Source organism: Castanea sativa, chromosome 11 (assembly GCF_040712315.1).
Source record: "Castanea sativa cultivar Marrone di Chiusa Pesio chromosome 11, ASM4071231v1".
Taxonomy (NCBI): domain Eukaryota; kingdom Viridiplantae; phylum Streptophyta; class Magnoliopsida; order Fagales; family Fagaceae; genus Castanea; species Castanea sativa.
In genome coordinates this window covers 56354444-56364172 of record NC_134023.1, presented here as the reverse complement: position 1 = coordinate 56364172, position 9729 = coordinate 56354444, and the positions used below count along the sequence as shown (strand labels likewise).

The 9729-nt window shown below is 39.6% G+C and overlaps 2 protein-coding genes across 2 annotated transcripts; both read left to right on the top strand.

Annotated features, from left to right (window-relative positions):
* The first annotated feature begins 2501 nt into the window (after positions 1–2501).
* On the top strand, positions 2502–3921 carry LOC142616762 (serine/threonine-protein phosphatase 7 long form homolog). The gene is made up of 5 exons (XM_075789548.1): positions 2502–2600; positions 2727–3199; positions 3347–3496; positions 3607–3694; positions 3832–3921. Exons 1-5 carry the CDS (start codon positions 2502–2504, stop codon positions 3919–3921), a joined length of 900 nt encoding a protein of 299 aa, XP_075645663.1.
* A 2748-nt stretch (positions 3922–6669) lies between these two features.
* LOC142616761 (beta-galactosidase 3-like) lies at positions 6670–8433 on the top strand. Its single transcript, XM_075789547.1, has 6 exons — positions 6670–6801; positions 6902–6989; positions 7430–7548; positions 7635–7805; positions 7930–8108; positions 8385–8433. The coding sequence occupies exons 1-6, from the start codon at positions 6670–6672 to the stop codon at positions 8431–8433; spliced, it is 738 nt and encodes a 245-aa protein (XP_075645662.1).
* Positions 8434–9729: the final 1296 nt, after the last annotated feature.

Below are 9729 nucleotides of genomic sequence, written 5' to 3'. Positions count from 1 at the left end.
ACTCATTGTTCTCAGTGTGTGGCTGGAAACCAGCCTTCTTCATTGGACGGAAGATCTTATTGTGCAACTGCTTGCTTCTTCCACACCAGTCCCTCTCCACCTCTCCCTCAGCTTCCTGGGAAGCTCTTCGTTCATAGAGGCTGATTCTGGGCTTGTACTGTACTGACCAGCTAATTAAACTTCTGGCCAAATCGGCCCAATACCATCCTTTTTAAAAAAATTTAGGCAGAAAACACTGTTTCAGAAGTAAACGGGGATGTACCACTTTTTCCAGTACTCGAGTTTGGTGAACTCGAGTACTGGATTTTACACTTCCACCGTGGCATACCAGCATGGAATTTCTATTTTTAAAAAATTCACCCAGTACTCGAGTATGTAGAACTCGAGTACTGTATGATCTGGTCCCCGAGTACATGAAACTCGGGTACCAATCTGGATTGTCCGGCAGGTTGTGGTTCGATAATCCAGATTGATACTCGAGTTTCATGTACTCGAGTATCTTGAATAATACCCGAGTACTTGAAACTCGAGTACTAATCTGGATTGCAATTTTGTACCAATCTGGATTGTCCGGTACATGTGATGGCAATCCAGATTAGTACTCGAGTTTTGTTAGCTCGGGTATTGTTCAAAGTACTCGAGTATAGGAAACGCGAGTACTAATCTGGATTGCAATTTTGCACCAATCTGGATTGTCCGGGAACAAGTGATGGGAATCCAGATTAGTACTCGTGTCTCTTATACTCGAGTATTGCTCACTAAAACCGGTAATTTTAATCTCTCATCTCTCATTTCTCACTTGTACACTCTCACTCTCCAAACCCCAAACCCATTTCACCGCCAGCAAAGTCGGACTCCGAAACCCGTTTCATCACCGGCGCCGCCGTACAAACCCCTTTCATCGCCGGCGAACTCGGACTCTCAAACCCGTTTCATCGCCGGCACCGCCGTACAAACCCCAAACCCATTTCATCGCCAGCGACCTCGCATTCTCGAACCCATTTCATCGCCGGCGACCTCGCACTCAAAGGTTAGCAATTTTGGTAATTTTTTTTGTTCTTTCCATGAGTTTTTAAGTAATTGTGGTAATTTTGATTATTAATTGTGTTGAGAAATCTTTATAATTGAGAGGAGCAAACCTCTTATGTTCATGGTACGTTTGGAGGGTGAGGCAGGAGGATGAATATGTTTGCTGTTTATATTCTGAATATGTTCAAGTAGTGGGGAAGTATAGGGGGCTGGAATGCTTGATGACTTTCCCTTTTGAGATCACATATATAGAGCAGAAATCTGGTGCCCCTTTCAATACAGTGCTTGGAATGCTTGATGACTTGAATCTGCATAAGAAAAAGAAATGAAACTAAGTATACTAACAATAGTCAATGCATCTATAGCCTCATCCAATCATGGATTTATTTTCTGATATTCAGCTTCATATATTCGTTCTAATTAAAATGTAGGTCACACAATTGATTAGGTTAGCTGATTAGAGTGATGAGTACTTCAGTTAAAACTACAAAGAAAGCATGGTGAAAGTATTTTTCACTGTATGTGACTCATACATAACAAATAAAACTACATTGTTCAATTGAAGATGGGTTACTATAACTTTTTTAAGTTTGAGTAGAGTGGATATTCTTTCTGAATATGTACTTACCCTTTTGTTGTTGTTTGATAGTGAACGTCCTACGAATCCAGAAAGATTTTTTGGCAAAAGAAAAAATGGTGCTACTGATAAATTTGTTTGGATCATATAGCTCCAATTAACTTAATCATTTGACAATTTCAAACTGAGTAGATATTAGTTAATTTCTTATTAAGCTAATCTACTTAATAATTGAATAAGAGAAGGTTTATATTTTTTTTCTTTCAACCAATCAATAATGCAATTCTATTTACATTGTAATAATTTGAATTAAGAATGAACATAAGGTACATTGTTTTTTATTTCTCTAGCAGCTTGACCACTTTTCTCCTGCAATTTAGGAACCCTGTATTCCCACAATCAGATTTTGGAAATTATTGCTAATCATAGCTCTATCGGTACATTCATTTTACACTACTGAACATTAGAATGTAAAACATGTCAGGAAATTTCAAACTTTAACAGCAAAATAAATGCGCTTGAAGTTAATTTCCTGCAAAGACTAATTGATATGAATCAGACAAATGAAATGAAGGATTTTCTTTGCGCTTGAAGTTAATTTAATGCATGTTTGGTTGATGTTAGCCTAAGCTAAAAACTTAGAAATAGGAAACTCACCCCTTATGTATGCTTGAATCGTGCTTGTGTTTATTTTGATCTATGTTTTCTTAAAGCAATTTGCATGTTTAGGACATATCCCACTTAAAAAAACCCTTCCTAGAATATGGATAGAAGGTCTGTAGTGGAGGCCAATCCATTGAATTGAGGATACTTGAGTGCCTAATACTTGATTTAGCTTATGAGTATTTGATGAATATGCTAATGGGCCATTAATCACCTTTAATTTATGCCAGGTATGGACCCACATCGAGCAGGACCCTCTATAGGGACTGTCTTGACGAGGCAACCTATGCATCGTTCAAGTTTGCTTTGGGATGCTTCTTTGGCAGGCGAGGTATGCACTTGTGTCCAAAATCGTAATCAATATATGTAGTAGAAAGATTTTGGGCATTATGTTTGAAGTGTAATTATTACGTGGTTAGTGAATGCTATTATTAATACTAAGCTGCTTTGTTTGCAGGAAGTACCAGGTGTTCTGACTTGTCGTCACCGAGATAAAGGTCTGTTTGATGGTGGGTTAAATCCACGGATTGCCGCTTATATCACAGATGCGGGGTTAGATGGGCTACTTCGGGTCCCACATATGGACCTTGACCATGCACTGATCATGGCCTTAGTGGAGAGATGGCGGCCAGAGACGCACTCATTCCACTTGCCCCACGGTGAGATGACCATCACGCTACAAGACATAGAGGTCATCATGGGGGTACCTGTACATGGCTTGCCGGTGGTAGGATTTACCCATATGGACAACTGGCGTGACTTTTGCATGTATTTGCTAGGTACCCCCCCTCCACCGGACAGACCAGTTGGTACAAAAAAGAACACTGCAGTGTTGGAAGGGCCGAGGATAAAAGCCAAATGGCTGGAGGAGCAGTTTCGCAACCCTCTTCCCGCTGACGCCACTGAGGTGCGTGTGCAACAGTATGCTCGGTATTACATACTCCAAATGTTGGGTAGTATACTGTTTATGGACAAGTCTGGCGAACGGCTCTCAATCATGTATCTACAATTTTTCAATCCAATCAGCAATGGAAAGAATTATAGTTGGGGTAGTGCAACACTAAGTTGGCTATATAGACACCTCTGTAAGGCATCAGAGAAGACAGCCAAGCAAATTGGTGGTGCACTGCTATTAGTGCAGTTGTGGGAGTGGGCAAGGTTTCCACAAATATGTCCTGTGATGAGGCATCCACACCAGGCACTGCCCCCAGGTCCACTTGCTGTCAGGTATGTAGGATCTTCAACTTAGTTATCGTTTTACATTTCCGCATTAATTTTTTTCGCATGGGAATTATGTAAGTAGCTAATATGAAGGTTATGTTTGTGTTGTTTGGCAGATGGAAAGGGGCTAAGATAACAACTGACCATCCAATGCATGTCCTACGCGCCTATCGTGTGTCGCTTGCTTCGCTCCGGCCAAATCAGGTATCGTGCCTTACAAGTGGGAACCAACCACTTTATGGTTGTTTGTATGGTTGTTTGTAAGATATCGTTACACATATATTGTTAATATGGTTGTTTGCATTTGTTGGATCATTGTAGATTGTCTGGGAGCCATATAGAGATTATTTGGGTTCCCTGCCCGCATATTGTACGGCAGGCCAACACATATGGAGGTCCATCGTGCCGCTCATACATTTTTGGGTAGTTGAAGGCCATCACCCTGAACGTGTTCTTCGACAGTTTGGGATGAAGCAAGGCGTACCGGACAATGTCGATACTTCAATTGAACTTCACAAGATAACATTCCAAGGCAAGCACGAAAAAAATTGGGTTCAAGAACATGCCACTCATATTGCTAGATGGGCTGCGCGTGCCACCATTGCTGAAGCACCGCCCTTTCATGGGGTAATGAGCTACAATGACGAGTATATGATGTGGTATCGTCCCATCACTGTTCGGCATATTACAAAAGAGACCTCATACTGGGACACTTTGGTAAGTTTACAAAGATTGTTCTAGAACCAAAAGCACCTCGCTTCGCATACTTTAGTTCCAAATCCTAACACTACTCTTGTATACTTGTGACAGGTTGAATCACAGTTGAGGATTATGGCGAAGTTCGAACCAGGGTCTGAGATCTACACCGACTGTATGAATGCCTTACAATCTGTTGAAGAGATCAGTCGATTGACCTTGGACGGTGCACGCACTGTGGGCAACGCAAGTGAACCGGCTGTAGGGCGTGGTCGGCAAGCAGGTGGACGTCGAGGGCATGGAGGTCGTCAATCTAGTCAGCGCCATGCATCTAGTCGGCGTCCCACAACTGCGAGCCGTCACACACCCGTGCATGACCACATGATGGAGGAGGCAAGTCAGACATCAGATGAGATGTGTTTGGACACTGGTTATGACATGGGCTCCATGGCACATAATGATGCGGGTCCATCCCATACGTTTGCCCGGACATGTCGGTCCCCATCCATGGTTCGCGATGATACCTGCCCACCCACATCCTCCCCCCCACCGACTACCGGCACTATCCCCGCAGATGTATGTGGTAGAGATGAGATGAGATTCATGCCCACCCCTGGGCTACCCACCCCTGGTGCCATCCACACAGAGATACCCACCCCCCCACCTGAGGCTTCACACAGTGAGGATCGGCCGTGAAGGCCGCAACGGACACGGACACATCCTCCTAACTGTGGGACTGGACATGGTACTCCCCCTCTTATACCGATTACATATGCATCTCTTTATAGTTAAATGATTTGAATATGAGTATTTGCTTGTGTTCTTTTCAGGCAAGGTGAGACCAGTCAAGGAACCAGTGAGGAGAAGAAAACGGGGATGATTTTCGATGGTCAATCGCATTGGTGGAACCAAAGGGTGAGACCAGTCAAAGGTCTTAGAATCCAACCTTGAATATTGTACATATTATTTTCTGCTTGAATCTTCTATTTCCTAACTCAAATGTCTTAGATGCCAATGACTTATTAAATTTTTCTAACTCAAATGCCACCATTAAAGATTATAAAATTTATTAATCCATACTAAAATTTATTAATCAAATGCCAATGTGCAATTTAAATTTAAGGATTTTGCTGTTATTATTTTTTTTGCTGACACAATCATCATCTGTTATTTTTGCACCCTTATTTGTAGCTATTTTTCCTGTCAGAATTTGTGAGTTTGTTACCAAATTGACTTTCGTTTTCATTGTCAATTTGCTAAAATATGGCCAGAGCCAGACACTGTAAATTGTTACATGGAGCATTGGATTGAGTTTGCTCTACGACGGTGCAAAGTAAACTGTGAACTCAATATTTAATCAAAAAAGCAAAATGACAAAAGAAAGTTCCTAATATCCAACAATTCAAGTAGGTAAAATTAACAAGGAGATAGGAAAAGAAAAATATTATCAGTTTGCTTTCACATGGATTACCTTATGAATTTCAGAAAACTTATTTGAGGGGTAGAAATGTATTTGTCCTTATAGATGGTTTACATAACAAACCACCCCCTCCCCCTGCCCCCCCCCCCCCCCCAAAAAAAGAAAAAAGAAAAGAATCTATTTGTGTTGTTCTTTTGGGATACATGTGAATTTAAGTTTTCTAGTATTATAAAAAGAAAAAGTGTTGACTTTGGCATCATGCTTCACTTTCCACAACTATCCAATCAGTTGTCTTAAAAAGCACTTAAATAGAAGGGTATCATTGGAAAGTATTAAGAATGCCCAGTAGGAGTATATCTAACTGATGCAATGCATCCTTGCAGCTGTATTGTTTTCCTTGGTACTTGATTTTTGGGAACGGTTTAAGTCTTGTGCATATTGTAACCAAAGTTGTTCGAGATAAGTGTTAGCTAGTTAGTTGTATAGTTTGCTCTGCCATGTGCAACTGATTTGAGTGAAGCTCTCCTATGTCATAAAAATAAAAATGTTTGCTAGTTAGTTACACAATTAGTCAACCAGATTCTAGGAGCCTATGTTGTAAGGTTAGGCAATGGCATGCATTCTTTCCAACTATAAGTAGGCAAGGCTATTGTATTTTGTAATCAGTTGTGATCTGAGTTCTAAAAGTACAGCCTAGAACAATTCTTTCCAACAGTGTCCTCTTGAAGAGTTGTGTTTCCACTTTACATTCTCTAAGCAACTTAATCCCATTCCTCAAAACCAAAGTTCCTAGCCCGAGCCACATCACTCACTCCCTCTCTTGTCCCAATTAATTCATACACCAACAAAAAAGAAAGATTGAGAGAGGGCCATTCTGTGTGTGGTGTGGTGCATTGCTAGTGGTGTCATTTAAAAGATGATCCAAGTAGTTGGGTTTTTTTTTTTTTTTTTGGGCACTGATAATCTCTTTAGCTAGGATTGAAACACAAGTTGCGACAAATTGGAAATTGACAGTCTACATTAAGATTGAGAAGATCTAATTTTCTTTTATTGGTGTTGAGCCATGTGTTTTATATACTTTGGCATTAGGTTCACAGAGTTTGGTGGCACAATTCACCAACGACCAGTTCAAGATTTGGCATTTGGAGTTGCTCGTTTCATACAAAAGGGTGGCTCATACATAAACTACTACATGGTTTGTTATCTTGTGTGAATCAGTTCTCTGTTTTAAAAAGGACTAGTTTTTCCTGTCACTAAATTTGAGGTCTTAGTCAATGACTTATGGCTTGTGACAGTATCACGGAGGAACAAACTTTGGACACACTGCTGGAGGTCCATTCATTACAACAAGTTATGACTATGATGCCCCAATTGATGAGTATGGTGAGAAAGCTGAGCTCAAATTCATCATGATAAATTTTCTCAAGATTTTTGTGATGCTTTAAATGTATTCACCATGTAGGCATGCCTAGCAAGAAATTTCATTAATGACCCAAAAACCCATGGATTAATTAAGTATTTTGCAAGTGATTTCTAAAGTTTCCAAACTACACCAAATAATTCTTTTCATGTTTTCCCAAATGAATGTGTTTCCCTGAACGTCCATTCATTGTGGCATTAGTCGAAGAATTCAAATGACTTCCAAATATTGTTCAGAATATGTTGCCACATCTTGCATTCAAACAAGACTTCTATATTCTATCCTGCTTTGAGTTCATTACTTTTTGGATCCTGATTCCTTCCCTGTAAAAATAGCACTTTGGTAATGTCAATTTATATTTTGTAACTTTTAGTCACAACTAACTATTTCGGACTGTGTTTAGGTTTGATCAGGCAACCAAAATATGGTCATTTGAAGGAGCTTCATCGAGCTATTAAGCTATGTGAACAGGCTTTAGTTTCTTCAGATCCTGTTGTTACTTCTTTAGGAACCTATCAGCAGGTCAGCTATTTCTCTTAGCTGGGCAATCCATGTCAATACTAACTTTGGCAATGGAAATGCTTAACTCAATTATGGCCATCTCCCAGGCTCATGTATTCTCTTCACACATTGGGAGAGGACGGTGTGCAGCCTTTCTTGCAAACTACCACACAACTTCTGCTGCTAGGGTATTATTCAATAACATGCATTATGATTTGCCTCCTTGGTCAATTAGCATCCTTCCTGACTGCAGAAACGCTGTATTTAATACTGCAAGGGTAAGTAAAGTTCTTGCTTTCATCGCAATCCATGTCAGAAGGAAAAACAACTGATGTGGTGGAGTAGGTTATTTATGCTTTGTTTTTTCGGACAAAGGACTGATACAATTGTCCTGTCAAAAAGGTGGGAGTTCAAACTTCACAGATGCAAATGTTGCCTACCGATTCTGAATTGCTCTCATGGGAGACTTATGGTGAAGATATTTCTTCTCTAGTGGACCAATCATCAATGACAACTGTTGGACTCTTGGAACAAGTAAATGTTACCAGAGACTCAAGTGACTATCTATGGTACATAACCAGGTGAGCTGCTACATCATCCAATTCATGAATACTTATCCCCTAATTTGTCAATTAGTAGTTTAATGGATCTCAAAGCCTATATAAATGAGATTACAGCATGATATATTCAGTATGATTGAAAGGGAGGAGTGAGATGGGGTTAACATTTTTATTTGCTGTTTTGTCTTTAACAACTATTATCAACAAATTTAACTTAAGCAACTTACACTTTTTATTTTAATTATCAGAAAAGTCTTTTCTCCTTATTCATTTACTTATTCTGTTCTTCGCATGCAGGTGGTATGGCAAGCATGATTGGGCTTCCTTCAGATCGTGCACTTACTGATGATTACGAATGCTTAAGGTTCTCTGTCTTTCATAGATCTCTTGAGCTTCCCTTATGACCTGTATTGTTTCACTAATTTGCTGAGCACTCAATAGCTATAGTAGGGTATGTGCTTGTTTTATAAAAAAAAGGTTTAGGAAAATGAATCTGATTGGGTGGAAAGAAATATGAAATTTGGAAACATACTTGCTAGCGGGTGTGGTGCAAAATGATGCCAAACAATGCAATACATGAGCTGTAGAAGCAACACAGATGTCCTTGATAATTGACATAATTTGAACATGTTTCAGAACATGTCTGGTGTCTCCTTTTTGTTCTACAGCTTTTTTATTGTGGTCAATTATAGACTTTAATGGTGATAAATTTATTTAACCTCTTGTTACTAACACTTTATTCATACCATATTCAGCTTTACTGCAATACATGCAAAAGGTTCTTAGCTGACCGGCGTGTGGAGGGTACTTGCCCAAAAGAAGGGTGCAATTACCGGTACCGCCGAGGAGATCAATGTGAAAATTGTGGCAGTCTTTTGAATCCGACAGAATTAAAAGATCCTAGGTGCAAGGTACAAAACTTACTTCTAATATTGAGGTCTCTATTTTGTATTATCAAATTCTAAACGAGGAACCTGATTGTATGGAATGTTATCCATGTTGCGCATTCAGCTTTTTAAAATATGTAGTTTGTCCAAAAAAGACATTTTATCTCAGACATTTGATTGTTTCTCTTTCAAATGAATAAATTTTTCATCCTCTGATTGTTTTGGTTGTTACGTTTTGAAGCTATAAACCAAATTTAAATTTATCTGCAAGCCAATTATATTACAACAAAACTAGTGCTTAGTAATCTTGTTGGGGCCTGTTTCAGAGCCCTCAGCATCATATTTTTCTTCCATAATTTTCTGAGAAGAAGAAAAACTATTAAAAAAAAGAAAGAAAGCTACTGTCAGTAGATGTATGATATTATGCCATTTTGTTTTATTTATACATTTCTTGTAGTTGATCCATGAGCTTTGTCGCTAATGGGTACGTCGTACGACACCACACATTCGTGACACAAACCACCTGTTTCTTGAACTCCCCTTGTTGAAGGACAAATTGGAAGAATACATCAACAAAATGTCGGTGGCTGGATCTTGGAGCCAGAATGCTATTCAAACAACAAATGCCTGGCTTAAAGAAGGGCTGAACGATGTATTACCAGGGATCTGAAGTGGGGGGTTCCAGTTCCACTTGAGAGATTTAGTGATAAGGTTATTAGTTGTTGATAGACGAACATGCTGAATTCATGCTAGCC

Bases quoted from the DNA above. Each gene is read 5' to 3' on its own strand.
- LOC142616762 (XM_075789548.1), top strand. From the start codon at position 2,502: ATGGACCCACATCGAGCAGGACCCTCTATAGGGACTGTCTTGACGAGG. The intron at 2,601-2,726 runs GTATGCACTTGT...CTTTGTTTGCAG, and splicing joins ATGCTTCTTTGGCAGGCGAG to GAAGTACCAGGTGTTCTGAC. The intron at 3,200-3,346 runs GTATTACATACT...TTGGCTATATAG, and splicing joins CGTGTGCAACAGTATGCTCG to ACACCTCTGTAAGGCATCAG.
- LOC142616761 (XM_075789547.1), top strand. From the start codon at position 6,670: ATGTGTTTTATATACTTTGGCATTAGGTTCACAGAGTTTGGTGGCACA. The intron at 6,802-6,901 runs GTTTGTTATCTT...GGCTTGTGACAG, and splicing joins CATACATAAACTACTACATG to TATCACGGAGGAACAAACTT. The intron at 6,990-7,429 runs GTGAGAAAGCTG...GACTGTGTTTAG, and splicing joins TGCCCCAATTGATGAGTATG to GTTTGATCAGGCAACCAAAA.